The sequence below is a fragment of the Antrostomus carolinensis genome, unplaced genomic scaffold, assembly GCF_000700745.2.
Source record: "Antrostomus carolinensis isolate BGI_N321 unplaced genomic scaffold, ASM70074v2 scaffold3618, whole genome shotgun sequence".
Lineage (NCBI taxonomy): Eukaryota > Metazoa > Chordata > Aves > Caprimulgiformes > Caprimulgidae > Antrostomus > Antrostomus carolinensis.
In genome coordinates, this window is record NW_010332151.1 from 32,425 (window position 1) to 52,260 (window position 19,836).

At 36.0% G+C, this 19,836-nt stretch overlaps 1 protein-coding gene across 2 annotated transcripts in view; it reads left to right on the forward strand.

The window, feature by feature from the left end:
* Nucleotides 1-19,836, forward strand: part of EFR3A (EFR3 homolog A) — a 58,981-nt gene that overhangs the window by 12,576 nt on the left and 26,569 nt on the right. For both annotated transcript variants that reach the window (XM_010173380.2, XM_029086321.1), the window contains 5 exons: nucleotides 2,950-3,071; nucleotides 6,893-7,042; nucleotides 13,296-13,433; nucleotides 18,155-18,233; nucleotides 19,167-19,302. In XM_010173380.2, coding sequence (XP_010171682.2) covers nucleotides 2,950-3,071; nucleotides 6,893-7,042; nucleotides 13,296-13,433; nucleotides 18,155-18,233; nucleotides 19,167-19,302 — 625 coding nt within the window. The remainder of the gene's footprint in view (nucleotides 1-2,949; nucleotides 3,072-6,892; nucleotides 7,043-13,295; nucleotides 13,434-18,154; nucleotides 18,234-19,166; nucleotides 19,303-19,836) is intronic.

The following is a 19,836-nucleotide window of genomic DNA, read 5'->3' on the forward strand; positions in this document are numbered from 1 at the left end:
AATTAAATAATTTTGTATTTGAAATAATATTAATATGCTAATATTAAATTGTAGATGAGTTTATATTCAAATGATCACTCCCAGAGTGTTTTGTGTTCTTCAGACTTTTAAATTCCATTCTTTTACATGGTTTTATGGCAGTTTGGTGGGTGAATCAGTTGTAGACTCGAACACTTGAGTGTCTGGAAAATACTAAGGTATTTTTTTCCCCCCCCCGGACTTTATGCTTTATTAAATTGCAAGCACGAATTAGGTTCCTGTCTTCAAAAAACTTTAGAAAATCTATTTCTGTTTTGTAATTAACAATTCCATGAAACAAACTAGTGAGACACAAGACATTGAAAGCATTTTCCAGGGTCTATTGGGAAGGAAATGATCATTTTTATAACTTACTGTATTGGAAAATAAAATATGGTTGCTGTTTGTGGATTGTCTTTCAAACTGTGGCAACAGACTATACAGAATTGGTTTTTGAGGGTATGTCACTTCCTTCTCACCTGACTGTACAGGTTATTCTCCAGAGAAGCATGTGTAAAATGAACTAGTGTTATACTATTTTGCTCCATTTTCAGTAATGGCTGCCAATACAGTTTTACAAACTATAATTCTCAGCTGTGCCTGTAGCTTTCAGTGGGTGAACTGGTAGTGCAGTTGAAAGGAGTAAGTGTTCTAGATAAAACAGAAAAAAAAAGACTAAAAAAAGAGTAGAAAAAGTGGTGGTTTTCTTCTGAAATACACAGCTTTCACTTTCAGCTTGAAAACTACCTCCAAACCTCCATAAATCAGTATGCTGTAGATTATACTAAAGTGCTTTGGGGTTGTCTAGATGTGTGTGAGTAATGTGCTGATAAAAGCAGGTTCTACATTTCAGTATGTGTACAAGAAATGCCTCAGCCCGTGCTTAGTGATTGGTAAGAAGAATACTGGGGTGGGAAAAAGCAGAGGGATCTTAATGGGACATCTCTCTGCTTCAGGGCAGAACCAGCACTATGTGAAACCTTTCCTGACAACCTTTCCTTTCCCTTTTTTCTTCTCTCTGTAGTCTGTTCCTAAAACTACCAGTGATGGAGAATCCAAAATATCTTTAGGCAGTCTGCTGGCTTTAGAAAGGAGGGGTTTTTTAGTGTCTTAGGGAGCTTTTGCTTCAGTGTAAGCCCATTACTGCTTTTCCTATTACCACTGGACAAAGAAAACCACTTATTTATTTTCTTTTTATAGCTGTCTTCTGTATATTGTAAGACTAATATTTTTAAGGCAGCTCTAGACTAGATAATTTAATGTCTTTCAGCCTTTTTTAGCAGGTGTTTATCTAAAGCTTTGTTCACCCCTTGAATAATTGAAGGACTGTATCAATTAATCACCATCTTCAGCTGCGATGCTTCAACTGCATGCAGTACTTCATCTGAGGGCTTATTAGTGCCACTTAGATGGCAAAAATTTCTTCATAGGTGTCACGGGTAATACAGACGGTATCACAAAATATTGTTTTCTTTTTCATACCAGTATAACAGCATTGACTTTTGTTAAATGTGTAGTTTATTATAAACCTGTTTCTTTTCTGCATTCAACTGTGCCTGGCTTGTATTTGTACAGCTGTCTTAAAATGGTATTTTGCATTTGTAATTCCTATTTTGCATTTTTTTTTCCTTGGATTTTCTGGTCCTATTTCTAGTTTGTCAAGAACTAGACATCAAGTGTGCCTACAGTGCTCTGGCCAGCTTAGTGTTCTTGGCAGATTTGATGAGCTCACTCTGTCATTTAAGTCTCTAAGTAAAACTCAAATACTACTGTATTCCAGACAAGTCCCTTCAGAAGTTCACTCAATACATTGTTGTAGTTTGGTGATTTACAAGTGTTTCTGTATTTTTTCCAAACCCCTTTGCATCTGTCTTGTGAGGAGTATTCTTTTGACAGTGTTTTTGTAGCTTCCCTGTGAGAATTTGTTGTATTTTTTTTGTCAACAGCATCAGTGAAGTTAAGATATGACAGATGCTGCTTCATCTGGATTCACAAAATATATTTCCTTGTCATAGGAACAATTTAGGCTGGGTTGATGTGATTTGTTCTTGGCAAATCCATGCTGACAGCTGACTTACCCCTTCCTTACTTTGTAGATGTTTGCAAATTGGAATTTTTTTTTTTCAGAGCGTCTTTCTGTGAATGGAATTAAAGTTGACTGGGTTATAATTCCCTGACTCCTCCTTTTTCCATTTTGTAAAGATAGACAGAATTGACAGGATGCCTCCAAATTTATTTCCCTTGAATTTAAGTAAATCACAATGTTGCTAGTTAACCTGCCAGTGACAGTGTACCATTGGATTGCTTGGACAACTCCCTGAAAGGAGGTTGGATCGAGGTGGGTGTCGGTCTCTTTTCCTAAGTAAGAAGTGATAAGAGAAGAGGAAATGGTCTCTAGTTGTGCCAGGGGAGATTTAGATTGGATATTAGGAAAAAAATCACTGAAAGGGTTATCAAGCTTTGGAACAGGATGTCCAGGGAAGTAGCTGAGCCACCATCCCTGGTGGTATTTAAAAGGCGCGTAGACGTGGTGCTTAGGGACATGGCTTAGTGGTGGACTTGACAGCATTAGGTTTATGGTTGGATTCAATTATCTTAAAGGTCTTCTCCAACCTAAATGATTCTATGATTCTGTGAATTGATGACACTCCCTATTCAAGTGTTAGATGTTTCCATGTTGCATAGTATGTTGTATTTCATGCAGTTGCACCCTTTTGTAGTGATCTAAATGAAGTTCTAGTGGAAAGGCTTTAAAAAGAAAACTCTCAAACTGAACTTTTTCTTCTCTGAAGTTAAATATTTATGTATTGTCAAATCTGGATGCTTTCCTAATACAGTGTTTTATGTTACTTCTTAAATGAAGCTGAGTATTATTTATTCTTCTTTGAGAAATTTGTATCAAAAGCTTTTTTACCTTATTTCATTTTCCAGTTTGTCAAATTTGCCAACATTGAGGAAGACACACCTTCATATCACAGGCGCTATGACTTCTTTGTCTCTCGATTCAGTGCCATGTGTCATTCATGTGACCACGACCCAGAAATACAAAAAGAGTAAGTGCCATTCTGTATGTATTAATGTATTAGTATTTTAACACATTAATTTAATCTGTAATACAGTTTTTATTATGATCTTTAGTGGAATAGTTCCTTCCATAGGAAGAAAATGAAAGTCTGACTTTTAAAATAGCACCAAATATTGCAAATCTTAGGTGGCTAGAACTCCTAGACTACTTAAGTAGAATTTTACCTGAATAGTGCCTGACAGACTGCATTGATTCTCGTCAGAAAGGCACTACATATTACTGTAAATGCGTGCAAGTTGGATAACTCATTTGAGAAATTAATGGGGCTATTTATATGAATAGCAAAAGCATATTTTGAGTCTGCTATTTGAGAATTACTCGTTAAAATTGAATTTCTTAGATGTCTGCAGTATGATGCTGTGTGTGAAAATGAAATGCCTTCATGAATTAGTATTACAAATTTTGACATTATTATGTAAGCACCACTATTTTTTTTACTTCAGCTCCCCCTAGTGATATGTTCTTTACATGAATTGTCAATCGGTGTTTAACTCCTGAGCATTTTAGAATAATTAAGTCTTTTCAGATTATATTATTTCATCTCTTTTGTACTCATCTTTCTTATTTCCATGCATTAAATTGTTTAGCTAACTATGAAAAATCTGTGTTTAACCCTTTGGATGTCCTGTTACTGTGTTAGCTGCAATGCATAAGGATTATTCTTAAAAGTTTGCCATTTCAAAAATCTGTGAACTGTAATTTCAAAAAGAATGAATACTGTGTACATCTCTTGGGAGAAAAACAAAAGAAAAAAATCATTCCTCCTTTAGTCTTCAGGTTCATTCCTCCTTATTTTTTGTAATTTGTTGCCATCTTATTTGTGGCCCTATTGTTGTCGGTAGAGTTCTGCTGTAAGCTTTGTCTCTAAAAGGATTAGGATTAAGTCTGCCTGCTTCTCCTGTACGACTGAATTTTTTGGGGAAGAACTGAATTGTACTCAGGGACCAAAGCACAGAGGGGATGGAAACTTCTTAAGCAGCTGTCACTAGTGAAGCCAGAGGTACCATGCAACTACCTCATAACATAGGCTTCTGTCAGGTACAGTATATTTACCTGCAGCTGATGGTTGCAAATAGTATTTGTAAATGTTTTAATGAGCTTTTTGAGATTTTGCCTTTTTAGGCTCAGTGAAACTAAGACAGAAATGTTAAACGCCTTACTTACTGTAAAACATTTCATAAGAGGTTAGGATATGATCTCATCTCAGGACAAAACAAGGGGAAATGGGTTTAAACTGAAGGAGGGGAGGTTTAGATTAGATATCAGGAAGAAGTTCTTCACTGTGAAGGTGGTCAGACACTGGCCCAGGTTGCCCAGAGAAGCTGTGGATGCGCCCTCCCTGGAAGTGTTTAAGGCCAGGCTGGAAGAGGCTTTGAGCAACCTGGTCTAGTGGAAGGTGTCCCTGCTGATGGCAGGGGGGTTGGAACTAGATGGTCTTTAAGGTCCCTTCCAATCCAAACCATTCTATGATTCTATGATTTTTAATACTACTTTTACCTTCATTGCCCCTTGCAAGTGAGAGCTAATATTAGTAATGAACTAGAATATGGATTGAATTAAGAGACTAGTACATCCCTGATTCATCTATCAAGTACGACCTACCACTCATAAGGATACCCCAAAGTAAAATACCTCAAAGCTGTAGGAATAAGAGAACTGTGTTAATCTTTTACTCTTCAGATTGTCAACCTGCACTGTTATCTGTGCTTCAATTTGTGGTGTTGATGTTCCCTTAGACTGGGAGGAATTTCATCCTAGTGACATAAAACTGTGCATGACCTTGATTTAAATGTATTCTCCGTTTTAATATCTATCTGAGCCTTCCTTAAAGGAATGCATGGGGTGAAATTTCATGCTGTGCCTTCCTCAGTACTTCAGCCTCCATTTTTCAATGTCCTGTACAATAGTAAGAACATGAAATTAGTGCTAGTGGCACTCCAATACACAAAAGTGTAGCCTTTTTTCCCCCGTAAGAATCACTTTTTTACTCAGGTTAACCAAATGTATAGCAATATGACTTTTTCCATATCATCCTAGACTGTTTGAGTGTATCTCTTTGAAAGAGATCTGTATGAACAGCAGTTATTCTTGGAGTTGGCATACCAGATTTGCTGTAGGTGCTGAGGTAATTTAACAAAAAGATGAGCTGTGGCTACAGATTACAATTCTAAATGCAGATGTCACAAGTAGTTGATACCATTGATGGGGGCTAGGGAGTAATTCAGCTCACCCTAAAGAGAGTCGCTGTTCACCTGCATCGCTTGTGGTTTCGCTGAACTGCCTGGCTTGAATGGGAGCTTGAACGTCATCTACACACAAAATCAAGGGATGTAGGCTTCTGAGGCTGAAACTGAATCTCACCTGGGGAGATATCCCTTTCAGCAGGGGAGGTTAGTGCTAGTATTTAATGTATCTAAAGCCACAATATCAGTAAAACTTGATTACCTGAAGAACTAATAATTTTTTTAAAAAAAGCTTCACTTACGGGATTTTAGAAGCTCTGTATCTTAAATTACTATCTTAGATCCTTAATACTGAAAACTGAATATTGGATACTGCCCTGTCGTACAGCAACAGCAAGTACTTTTGTAGCTGTTTGTGCATCCCTCTTTTTCCCTGTTCTGTACGTAGCCTTATTAAAACTGTCATGAAATGTCTAGAATGGTATCAGATCCATATTAAATGCACATGGCTTTGTTCAGAAATAACTGAAAATCAGGGGGCTACAGATTTAAGTATTTACAAACTGAAATTGAAACAAAAACATTAATTATAGAGTTCAGTTAGCTCTGTATTCATCTAGCAAATGTTTTAATGCAGTGAATTTGACTGAACAAAAGCTAGTTATATGTTGTCCATACTGAAATTAAGGTTTAAAAAAAGGAGGGATGGATTTTAATAGAAATTTCAAATTTTAGCAAAGCTTATGCTTATTTCACTTGATGGCAGTATCACCCTTACTTATACTTGTTTTCAGTGAGTGAAATTCTATTCATACTATTTATTATAATGACTAACTTGCTATTACCACTTCAAAAGTATTTTGCCATTCATTCCATTGTACAGATTCTTCTGCAAACTATTTTCCTCCAACAAAATAATGAAAATGGCTAACAGCTAGACTAAGTCTTTTTTAGAACTTATATTGATTTTTCCTTTTTATTATTTTATTGTTGTTGTTGATCAGTTCTGAGTTCATTTGGTTCAAATGGTTTTAGGATAAAAGTGATGGCTTGTTTTGTGCCTGAGGCTTAAGTTGATAGAATTATCCTTTGCTTTCCATCTTTTGAATCTCACACAAATCTTTAAACATATGTTATGATTAATCCTTAAAAATTGTAATTAAGGCTGTGGATGTGATCACGTGACTGTGGTAGATACTGCTTCAGCTTTGCTGTAATAACTCCACAACATTTTTCTTCAGCACTGGAATAGGTGGAGATTGCACACAGTTTCAAGTGATGGGTAGTACATTGCATAGAGTTGGTGGGTTTTCAGCCATCTTTTGGGGGTGTTATACACAGCTGCAGTATTCATTGATCAGTGTCAGCATTATCCTTACAGATCATCTTTTGTTCAGTTGTTTGTTTTGTAAGCTTCCCTATGAGCTGCCAAGGCGTTTGAAGGCAATATGGGCAACCTTAATGAATTGGCCAAATTTCCAAATTACTGCTTGGGAGAAGCTAACGGAATTCCACACTCTGTAGTTACTGTTGCCTGATAGGTGAACAACCGTACTGGGAAGTGCTGTGTTTCTCCTTTTCAATAATTCCTTTTTTCCTTTCTTAGGATCCGAATTGCTGGAATCAGGGGCATTCAGGGGGTGGTTCGAAAAACAGTTAATGATGAACTTCGAGCAACTATATGGGAACCTCAGCACATGGACAAGATAGTACCATCATTGCTGTTTAATATGCAGAAAATAGACGATATTGACAGGTATTTTTATTCCTAGTCACTGGCATGGTTTTTAAGCAATCTTTAGGCTTAGTTTTTATGAGATTTTTTTTCTTTTTTATTGGAAGTTACTACTAAGTTTCCTCAAAACTGAGCACAGCTCTGCTTAACTTCTCTTAATGTTTCTTGTCTTAAAGTCTTTTCAGCTACCTGCATTTCACTTCTTCTGGAGTTTGTCAGTCTAAAAATTGCTCCATAAATTGAATAGCCATATTCAGAAGTCTTAAAAATTGTAAACTGTTTGTTTTGTTATGTCAGATATAGAGATTAGTAAGCACAGGTTTGTAGGTGACTCAAATGATTTTGCTAATTATAGCTGTGAAAAATTGAGGTTTTAATTCCCATTTAGCCATTAGTAACTGTTTGTACTGTCTGCAACAGTAAAGTGGGGATAAAAATGTCTTTATATGTAGACTCCCTTCTCTTTTTTTACTTTCAGTGGCTCCTAGGTCTATTACCTGACAAAAAAGTTAGGTACGATAATTGGTGTTGAGGATATGCCAGTCACCTGACAATAAAAAAGTCACTTTTTTTTTTTGTCCTTGTCTGTATTTGTGGCTAAACACCATGTAGGTGTAAAAAGTGTTAATTGCTAGCAGTGGGAAATTTCCATAAAACCAACTTCAGCTGTACAAACAACCTAATATGTTTGTTTCATGTCCAACCCTAGCTGCTTCAAAACTTGCTTGGTAAGGAGGCTCACCAGCTTCCTATAACAACATGCTTTTCATGCTTTCATGTGACACTCAGCTTGCTGAATCTGTCAGGGGTTTTTTTGTTGTTGTTTGTTGGGGTTTGTTTGTTTATTTTCCCTTTCTTCAACTTTATTTTTCTTTTCTTATTTCTAACTGTTGGTACCTGTCACTTCTCTAAAACAAACTTTCAGACTAAATGACTAAAATCAAGTTGTCTCTCTGTCTGTGCTTTATCTATTTATGGCATATAACTGAAGGCCCACACTTTATGTACAGAAATAGCCACTTGGATTTTAAATCTGAAGAGTGATCTAAACAAAAGACAAAGGTTTCTGAAACTACTGTTTGAACAAGGAGAGCTTAATTAGCCTTTGCACACTCTTACAGGGCTTCTAGATGCAGGTGAGAACTGTTGCCTTCATTACTCTTTACAGTGCCCTCAGGCATATACTTTCCTTTATATAGTAAACTACTAATGGAAAACCTGACTTAAATAGGATTTGGATCAACCACTTAAAGCAGATCAGTTTGTAAGTACTGCAGGACTAATTTTTATCTTTTGTTGAGCAATGCAATAGTGGTGGTAGAAAAAAAATCTATCAAAAAGCAACTGTTAATTAAATATATGAACTGTCTGCTTGAATCTTTTTCTATAATGCACATTCAGCAGAAAAAAAGACTAATGATTTTCCCAGTGGCAAGTAGGACCTTGTATGATGCACGTATGACAGAAAAGCTGAAAACAATATTTATAAATTGTTGATCTGCTGGCCTTAAATGATGTTACAGAGAATTTCCTATTTGTTTTCTATGACTTCATATTTGTGGAGCACAAACAGAAGCATCTTGAAGAGTAGGAGTAAGAAGCACATTGTTCTGGCAGATGAAATCAAAACATTATTTGAGAAAGAGCAGAAATTCTGGAAAATAGCCCCAACTTAAGTCCACAAAAATAAGTCTTTTTGGTTAAAGCTGAAGTTTACATAGGTAAAGCTTTCCTGAAGAGCACTGTGATTTTACTTGTGAAACGTTAATAGGTTAATTAAATATTAAATTAATAGCTTAATTTAAAAAATATAGTTGTTTTTGTGGATGTCATTATTTGCCTGTGTAGCTGAATGCACATTCTAGTTATATGACTATCAAACAAATCTGAAAGTGTAACTTTTTTTTTTCAAGTGTAACTTTTTTTTTCTTAGAGAATCTTCGTGAAGTACAACTATTACAAAATAATTGCCATGCATACTTCAGTATAGCATAAGGCATTTTCTGAAAGACTCTCCCTCCCTCCTTCAGGTTTTCTAGAAGAAAATTCGGAAGAGTCGATCATGTATGTCAATCTGTCTTTAAAATGGGGAAGGGATGTACAAAATTGGAAATTCACTTAGTTTGTAACATACTCTTCATGGTAACTGCAAAGCTGAAAGTGTCAGCCTTATTTAAGGCAGAAGGATACTCTAGTTCTTGGCGTAAACTTGACTTCAGGTCCTTCTAATGTGTCTGTAATGTTTGTATATGTTTTAGAGGTAGGTTAGAATACATTTCTTTCTCAAAGTGCATGAATCATAGTGAGACATTCCTGTAGCTACTGCTCTCAAAAGTAGTGATTAAGTCTTACTTCACACCCCATCTTATTTTTTGGCCAATCCTGGTTTTGTGATATTAAACAAGTCTTATGCATGAAATGTTGAGTTGCTCTGAGCCAGTTTAAGCCTGTGATTAGATGTTTGCTATGGAAACTGCTGTACTTCAGAACTTCCCTCCTTCCAATTCCTTGTTGCCACCTTTTCTGGTGGAGTTTACCCACAAGAAAGCTGTGGAACAGTTAAAGGGAGTAGTTATTGCCCATTGATTGCAAAATGCATTTCATATTTCTCTTCTCTGGACTTGTGGTAGTGGAGAAAGTCTGGATGCAGAGGAATAGTAATATTTTTTTTTTTTGAATGTTGCAGTTGGATTTGTCAGAGGTTTTCTGATCTTTGTGTAAAAACCAAGTAAGTGAAACAAAATGAGTATGAGATACTCATTTGAATTTGGAAACTTGGGAGGCTGTACAAAGCTTTCCTTTAGAGCTGAAAAGTTAGAAGGGCAGTTTTATATTCATTGTCTTTCATCTGATAAAGCTAAGGAACACTTAGTGAGAAATACTTAGAGATAGGTGTTAAAGTTCAAAATAAAAATGTAATTCCTGCAGACAACAGAAGATAGTTTTCAATGTTCTGATGCAGTCTAACGTTTTAGACTACAACTGGATTGCAATTTATTCCTTTAACTTATTCTAAAATAAGTCCTCAAGCAACAGTGAGAAGTCATCTTCTGTGGAATCTTAAAAGAGAACTTATTTCTACTACATTTTAACTAGAATTCTTCCAGATAGACTACCTCTGTGTGTGCGTGTTCTGCAGCTTGCTTTCTTTTCCCCCTCCACTCACCCACTTTTGTAATGCTGCTGCATTCCAGGGAATCTGTGAAAACAGCAATGGGAACGACAGTCCTGCACTGTGATTTGTACCGTCTCTGCGCTGAGAAGGATGCCCATCTGTCTCGAATTTTTTTTCCTGAACAGGAAAAAAAACAGAGACTGACGGGCACAGTAGTTGGATAAGGCTGAGTTAGTTACTCCTGATGGTTTATATACAAATTGTCATGCCTTTCAAAATTCTAATCATTGTGTATTTGTAAAACTATTTCTCCTTACTTATCTAACAGAGTGCCTGGGGCTTTTTTATTATTAAAATCTGACAAGCTAGCAATGTTATGGTAACTTCTGAAACACTGATGTTACCAGAGGCAACAGGTTTTTATATTGCAACTTTTAGATTGCAGTAGTCTTGAAACACTAGATCTTTTGCTATCAGAAGGTATTACAGCTATGATGTTAACATGTTCATTTGACTTGTGGCATTTCAGTGTTTGAGTTTTTATAATGCTCTAAAGCTATGGTTTTATGTTGCTGAAGAGTGAACATTAACTAAAGCCGATGCTTTTAGTCAACGCTTTTAAACATATTTAATATGCACACTTGCACTGCAGAACTGGAAGTATTACTAAGGTTTTCATGTACTGATCTCTGCAGTCTAAAATAAATCTCCTAATCCATAGCTGCATAATGTTAATGTAGGTGAGTGAATCCTCATTTAAGTTTCTATAATGTGTTTTATGCAAAAAAATACTTGTCACCTGTAGGTACAGTACTTCTCAATAAGTAATAGAGCACCTCAGGTGGAATTGTTTTTCTTCCTCAGTCTCCCACCTCTCAGCTGTTCAATTTAAATGAAATATTAGTAACATCTTAATGGTATGATGTGTGAAGCACTTAATTTAAGAAATACATTTCAAATGCCTTTAATTTGCTCTAGAAATTCAGGTTTCTGTGTGCTGAAGTGGTGGTGGCTTTGGGCAAAGGAAGGAAAAAAAACCCCAAACATTAAAAAACCCAAAACAAAGCAAAAACAAACAAAAAACCCCACCCCACAACATATTGCCAAGGCCTGCATCAAAAATGAGAACTTGGAAACTGGAAACTCTTCTAGAAAGGCTCTACCTTTCACTGTTTACAGTGCAGGTGCTGGTTTTAGTTATTCCAAGGTGAGGACAGGCTGTTGCCTTCAAAGCTCAGTGGTAGAATTCAGGCTCCAGTAGGTTTTAGTTTGTCCAAACCAGTGTGTGGTTTCTGTAGTTTTGCTTCTCTTGTGTCTTCATTCTGTCTTTAATTCAGTGCTCTTACTCTCCTTTTGTACCATGTTAGTTTTAAATAGCCTAATTACCAGTCACCAAGAGAAAAGCAAAAATTCAAAATGTCAGTATTTGAATTTTACAGAAGTTTGGTCATTAGTATAAAACATAAAAGTTTTGCTTTGCACTGCAAGATTTATTTAGTTCTAAGTTAAAATTTCCATGTGAGATAAAGTTGGAATTTAAATATTGATTCTTAATTTTAAATAATTTTTATTTTTTATTAAGTCATTCATTGGCATATTTTAGCACCTGAAGAAATAGTAGTTGTGGTAGTAATAAATCGTCCTCCCACCCTTTGCTTTTTTCCTCTCTCTCCTATCATGTCATCACTTTTTATTGTTCTTTACTATAAGTTGTACATTTCTATGATTGAAATAACTGTAATCTTCTGGTTAAAGGACAAATTTCCTAGCAAAATTTGTGCAATTTGACACGCTTCATGGTGTATTTATCTGATGCAGAGTTTGTCAGTCTGTATTTTTTTAATTGTTACTAGTTTTTGTCTGAAGAAATCAATTGCTATGTTTCTTTTTCAGAGTAATGGTTTTAGTAAAAGAATCCCCCTTCAACAAGGGCCACCTTTATAAATATAGTATGGGGAAATTAATGTCAATATCTATATCTTAAAAATATGTTTACAAATGTGAAAGGTGTTTGGTTTTTTGTTTGGGTTTTTTTTTTTCACTCCAAGTTATTAGTAACATACTATGTGATAAATATGAGAGTCCAGTTGCCCAATGGTGTCATAGAGGTGAAGAATACTATATGGTAAAAAAACCAACTTGACAAACTGTTGTATTTTAATAAGGTTAAAAACTAGAGGTTTGTGTGTACTGATGCAGACATTGTAGTAGATATTATACTTATCTTTTCATTCCTTGTGGTGAGTTAGACAAACTGCCACCCAGCCGTTCTTTCACTACCCTCCCCTGCAACAGGACAGGGGAGACAATAGGATGAAGCAGCTTATGGATCAAGGTGAATACAGGGACATCACTCTTTCGTTACTGTCACAGATAAAACAACCTTGACTTGAGGAAATTTAATGTAGTTTGTTGCCAGTCAAAATAGATTTGGGTAGTGAGAAACAGACAAATACTAAAACACCTTCCCCCTGCCACGACTTTTCCCCAGGTCCAGCTTTACTCCCAACTCCTCTTCCCCCGAGGGGCGCAGGGGGTGCAGTCAGTCCATCATTGGGCAGAGACACTCTGTACAGTCCTCTCCATAGTAATGCTGGGCACAGTCAGTTAGAAGGTGACTAACTTGTACACTCTCTAGTTAGAGGTAACTAGGTGGGCGATAATGTTGTAATTAGTTCAGTCAGACTTTTTTCCAACTCACAAGCCATCTGTTTCCGCAGGAGTTATTGGAGTTTTATTTAATGCTCACCCACGCCGCGTGGATTCAGTAGTGGGCAAGTGAATGTGATCATTAGTCTGAACAAAATGACTAAGATTCTGACTAACGTTTTGCATGATTTCATGGCCTTCATTCATTGTTAGTAATGGGTAATACTTTAACATGCAGTGGTTAACAAGTCAAATCAGTATGAACAGCCATTGTTTTTGCCACATACAGATTTACTAATACCATGGTCAGTATTGAGTGAACAGATGAAGATCTACAGTCCTGCTGCAAGAGAATAAAATATTCAGAATTCTGGTTTGATGCATATTCGAGTCACGCTCTTGATCTAGGCAAGAATGGTGACTCATGAACATTGTAGAACCAAAGGTGTGTACAGTAAGGAAGATGAATATTAACTGTAGTAAAATCAATGTATTTTTGTCTTATTTCAGCAGAATAGGCCCTCCCTCCTCTCCTACAGGAGGAGAGAAAGAGGAAAATCCTGCTTTGCTGGCCGAGAATTGTTTCAGGGAACTACTAGGACGAGCAACCTACGGAAATATGAATAATGCTGTCAGACCAGTTTTTGCGTAAGTTAAAAATTCATGGAAGGTCTTATCTTAAGATTTTTTTAAATTATTATTTCATCCTTTAATTATGCTGCATTAAATTCCTTCCTTCTTTTCAATGTCTTCCAAGACGTGTTTTGATGTTCTGTGAAGAATATCTTTAACAGCTCATTTAGTAGTGAATAGCAGATGTGCACACAGTATGCACATTATGCACAAATGCACACAGTACAAATTATAGGTGATGTATTAAATATCAATATGTTTTCCAGTTCTCTGCATTGCCCCAGTTGCTTCCCTAAAAAATATTATATGAAGAAAACTACAAGGATTGAGGTAACTTCAATCAATTTCTTTCACCTCTGCTAGAGTCTACAAAGTAGGCATGTTCTCAGGAGAAAGTTCTTCAGGAAGTACTAGACTCGGTGATACTACTGTCAGACTCTGGCGTTTCCTGGTGATGAGGAGAGCTGCTTGCTCCTTGTTGTAGGTTTTCAAGATACCCATCTGTTACGGGAACATCTTTTCTTAGATGGCCTATTTCTTCCTACAAAGACTTAAGTATTTCATTCATACACTGAAAGACTTTCAAACTACTGAAAGTCATTTTCAAGTTACTACTGTTAAGTAAGAACAGAAATGCAAAAAGAAGATAGGATAGGTATTGAGAAAAACTTTTGTAGCCCCTTGTTTTCCACTCCAAAGCATTATATGCAAAGAACTGTGCTATTATCTTACTTTCCATGTGTACCTATTACACCAACTTGGTAGGAGTTTAACTATTGTAAAGTTGAGTGTTTTATTAAAAAAAATTCATCCTTTTCCTACATTTAAAATCTGCATTCCTCCAAAATACCTGTCACTAGAGTGAAAGTTTAGGTATTAAACAGTCTAGATGGATTATTTGGAACTATATTGCAGCTGCTTTCTTGCCACTTTTAAGTTCCTTTTAGGGTCTTATCTCAAAACTTTATCGGCATATGCAGTTACTTCAGTCCTTTGAATCATTTTAGTATCAGGGAAGTTTCCCACAAATAATTCCCGATTCCTCAGCCTAGAGTTAATGCTTGGTTTGGGATTTGAGAAGGTGTCACACCTGCATTTCCTGTGGCAGATCCAAAGCTTTATGTATTCAAAGTGTTATTTACAGCTTAATTTCTTTTCTTACTACTGTGATCCTAAGGCAACGCTTGAGTCTTTGTGCACCTCTGCGTGCACATGCTACGTTTGTGCACTGAAGTCAGTAGGTAATGATGAGTTACTCAGCATATATTCTCTCCTCTATGAATAGAGAGTCTTTGTGGTCACCATTTTTGAGAAGGAATTGCCAAATAGATATATCTTTTTATAAATAACTGCTGTAAAGGTTTAGTATTTTTGGAGAACAAGAGATGCAGAAAATGCAATTTCCAAGCTGGTTTTCCTGAACAAAAAGGGAGTGCTGTATCTAATCAGCTTCATTTTGTGAATGAACAGATCTGGTAGAATGAAAGTTCGAGTCTATTGGGCTTTATCTGACTGAAAAGCCTGACTCAGTTTATGTGTACTTGATTAGGAAACAGTTTCTCCTAACAGTTTTCAGCAATTTCATAGCTTTTAAGAAAGCTCTGGAAATAATGGTAAGGCCACTTATCACAGTGCTAACACTGAAGATGCAGATTCAATTTCCCACTTGAAGGCTTGCTTCATGTGGCATTGGGATATCGGTCAACGTTCTTTCACTTCCTTGCAAAACTGAGGGAATAGTGCTTCTTGCATCATGAGGATGAGTACATTCAGCAGTTGAGAGATTTAAATATAATGAAGATAGTTGAAATCTGAAGTCAGTCTCTCCTGGTATGGGTTTGGATTGCCCTTAATTCTCCTTGCTTTTGGCAGAAAATCTCCATGGTTATAAGTGTCTACATGTAGTAGCTAGAAACGCTCAAATTCTCATTTTTAATGAAATGTGACAGATCAATCTGGCAAACTGCTTAATGAAAGTCAAACATTTTATATTAATATGATATGGAAAAAAAAGTATTTTGTGTCAACAGTCACAAGCTATTCAGACTCACTTAGCATGAATTTGCAGTGGTGAATAGATCAGGCAGATCCAAAAGGATACAGAAATCTAGTGAATATAAACAATTTCTCAAGTATAACAAGTTACACCCTGTTCATCTCACTGTATTTCCATTCTTGTGAATTATCACATCATCTGTGCAAGAGTCCTGAATATCAGAAGACTGGGTTTTAGTATTATTTTAGCTAACGTGATGCATGAGATTATTTTGTGTATTTTATACATGCCTCAGTTCTGGTTTCTGATCATCGGTATCAATTTATCTTTTTGTACTGTAAGGATTGCTTGCATGTGTGACAACGTGAGTGAGTTCAGGGACCGTTAGTGGCTCTCACTCCATAAAGTAACTTGCACCATTGGTTCTACTGTTCCTTTTAATTTGAGAAACCTAATTGTGCACGTGCTACATTTATCAGCAGATTTTAATGGAAGGCAGAATTTGACATTTGTTAATCCAGCAATAAAATGTTTTGCAATCTTACTTGGATATTCTTTATTAAAAGAAATGTAATTGGAAAAAAATAGGCAAGATGTGACTTGATTTTTAACTATACTAAATGCACCATGCTGAAAATATCATTTGCTGTATTTTACAAAAAGAAAACTACATTGAATACACTGCCTGCATTATGATGATGTAGGTGATGATTATCACCTACAGTAATCTAATGCTGCTTTTCTTGGGAGGGAAATTCCAGTATACAGAGTATGCTGCTATTACACAAAGCATTAGCCTAGGTGTGTGATGCCTAGAAGACACCATCTTCCCCCTAGTGTCTTCCCATCAGTTCATCTTCCTGAAGCAGCTAATGCTTTGCCTTTCTGGAAAAAGAAAATTGTATGTCTTGTTTTGAGAGGAAAGGTTTTTTTTTTTTTAAAAAAAAAATAAATTTATGTAAGATGTAGTTGACCATAATCTGTCTGAACGGATCTTTGAGGCAGATAAAGAGGAACTGTCACGGATAACAGAGAATGCATGCTACCCTCAAAGATTAAAGGATCAGTTCCAATCAGGAGAAGATAGTGGAGAGTATGATTTTGTATTTGATGAGACAAAAAGAAAATAGGTTAGCTAAAATAATCTATCATGTACAAGAAATGATGGACTGTACTGGAATAATATTAGGGAGACAGAAGACATGAATAAATACGTTATGAACCGCTAAGCCTTGAAGGATTTAAAGAGGTAATTTTGTTTGTCTTTCTACCCCAAGGCAGGATTAAATATACCTGGGTGTCCAGAATGTGCACAAGAAAGGCAGCTATACCCAGCAGCAGGTCCAATTTAATATTCAGTAATGCAAATATGCTGTTATCTTGTCAGTCAAACTAACACCTTTAAAATTCCTGCAATTCTTTCCTGTAGGGATTTCTATTAAAGGTATGTAATGTGTCAAAATGGTAGTACGTTTTCTTAGCTCTGGAATGGACTGCAAGATAATTTAGGGCACTGGAGAGGGTAGCTTTATGCCAGCTGGTTTAATCAACCTTGAAGGAGACCTGTGTACCCAGCTGGATCACTAGGCTGGTAGCAGCTGTCCAGTGAGTTAATTGAGACGTCCAGATCCTAGGCAAACTAGGTTAAAGCATCCAGTCAGTCCTCCTGTGTTCAGAGTACTGTCTTCTTTCACCTTTATGCTTTAAAGTTTATTATTTGAAGCATCTTTATATCCATGTTCTTTGAGAAAGGGCAGACCAGTAGTGATTCTGTATGAGAGACCTATTTAGAAATACTGCTTAAATTCTTTTTCTGTAAGAAAGTTTTTTTTTTAAGGTTTTTGGTGGTGTGGGGTTTTTTGTTTGTTTGTTTGTTTACAAAGACTCTAAATTATTCCAATCAAAAGTCATCCCAAATTCCTTTTGTCAATCTTCCATGTTTAAAAATGCATTCATTTTTGTTATACTTTTCCAGGTATTCAGATCTCCTTATTGGAAAATTTGATGTGTGCTATATTCGTAGCTTTGAGCATAATGCTTAGGCAGAATTTCTTGTCTTTGCTTGAAACTCTCCAAGTTCTTCATCAGTGGTCCCTATCCCATTTAAAGAGAAACTGATGCATGTATCATTCTGATTCTGTTTTGATATTTTTTGCAGAAAGTGTTGAAATGCTTCAGAGTAATAAAGGATTACACAAAGAGTAGCTCTTTTTTGTTTTCCATATATATTATTCATGAAACTACTGTGAAAATAAAAATAGTTCTTAGAGTCTCTATTCTGGATATAACATTCAGCCGTAATTATTTTGTAGGTCTTGATTCAATACCAATTCTTTATCTAATTTAGAGTAGAAGTTTGTGAAGCTATTATAACCATCCTCTTCAGTGTGTCTCTGTCCTGTAAATAAGCATGTAATGTCACAGCCATTTTTATGCATGCACTCTGTATGGAAACAGTATATTCTTAACGACATATCATTGGTATGACTAGATTCTTTGAAGTCCTGAAACTAGAAGATCTGGAATTTCTGTTACAGCCAAATGTTTTGTGATCACATCCTAAACCTTGAAAACAAATGCTTTTCTGAAGTTCTAGTTTTCTCACCTAGTTAATAATTTGTTCTTTAGAAGCTTTACATAAGGAAATAATCCCTTTGAGGTGAATTTTGAGAAAACTGTAAGATGCCGTTTATTATCTGTGGAATGTCATTATTTCAGGTACCTTAATTTTTGGTTACAGGCATTTAGACCATCATAGACTATGGGATCCCAATGAATTTGCTGTTTTGTGCTTCAAAATCATCATGTATTCTATACAGGTAGGATTTTCTCCAGAGTTTGTTTTCCTGGGATGTATTTTTCAAGCACATGGGACAGGGTGAAATGCTGACATCACCATGATAATGATAAACAGTAGATGAAGTCAAAGAATCCGGAAGATCCCTTTCTGTAACTCCTTAGCCTTATTCTCTAAACTTTTCAAATAGTAACCTAATCATGGTTTGTGATCAGAGGTTATCTGGTTTACTTTTGAATAATATACAGTTGTAGAAGAAAAAAATATATTAAGGAATTCTCAATGAAAGGTAGTGTAGAGGTCCCTGAGCAAGCTCCAGAACAAGGAGCAGGGTAGCTATTCTGCTCTGACATTGTGCTTGATAAATAAATCTCTCTAAGTTGGTCATGTCTTGGTGCCAATACACCTGTACTGCTTTTACAACCCAAGAAGCCAACTTCACATGGAACTGTGTTGTGCTAATTGATATTTACTAATGGGCAGCCTCTGCTGTCTGTTGTAAACATGATCACAGTCTGATTCTTGGGTACATCAAGCACAGACATTCAAAAGATAAAGTCATAAAATTCCAGGATTGTGGGAGAAAGCTGAGTTTTCTCAGTGTTTGTATCAATGACACTTTTTTGTAAGACCAACCGAAGTCCTTGAACTGCATTTAGCTGAATGAAGTGCCGCTTCATGCTTCCTCTGTTCATGTAGATGTTCTTTGTTATTTTAATACTGTAAACTTTTGTATACTGTTCTGGGTGGACCTGTGTGGCTTCATCTGTCGTGGTAGGTTTTTTTTTTTTTTAATCTATATGTAATTGTGAATTGATTGAAATTTAGATAAACTTGTGTGTAAGAACGTTGCAGAATGGGAACATGGTCATTACTCTAGCTGAATGGTGTTGGAATTTATTGTTATTTAAGTCACAGATGAAGCTTTTTTTCCTATTTACTTGTTTTTTAATAGGCACAATATTCCCATCATGTAATACAAGAAATTCTTGGACACCTTGATGTTCGCAAAAGGGACCCACCACGAGTTCGTGCTGGCATTATTCAGGTTCTTTTGGAAGCAGTTGCAATAGCAGCTAAAGGATCAATAGGTAAGTCTTCTTAAATTGACAACATCAGGTCAAAAGTTAGATTTGAAGGGTGGTGCTCATTTTGCTTTGTTATCAGACTGAATGAAAGTATGTATTTTGAGGAAGTTTTGTATTATTTTTTTCCTCTTTGTGCTGATAAAATGCTTGAAATTTTACTGAGTTTACAGTGACATACATACTTGTTTGTTCAACTCTTTTATAGTCCTTAGCATTGGAAAAATGAGTAGATGCATTTTTATGGCCTTGGGAAAGGCAGAAATTTCTGCTTACTAAGAGTTCAACGTCTAAGAGAACTATGTGTGACTACAAAAAGTCAAGAGGATTATTGCTTTGTGATACAGCTGCTGTGAGATGAGCAGTAATAAGGGAATCAAGAGTACAATGATCTTTGAGATATTTTACCTTAGTAACTGTGGAGCAGCTGAAATAAGGTGAATTATGTCATTTAAGGTAGCATAGGTCCTTGAAATAAGGGTAGTTATGAAGATGTGTACACACACATCCTCTGCTGTTCTTTTTCTTTCGTCTCCTGCT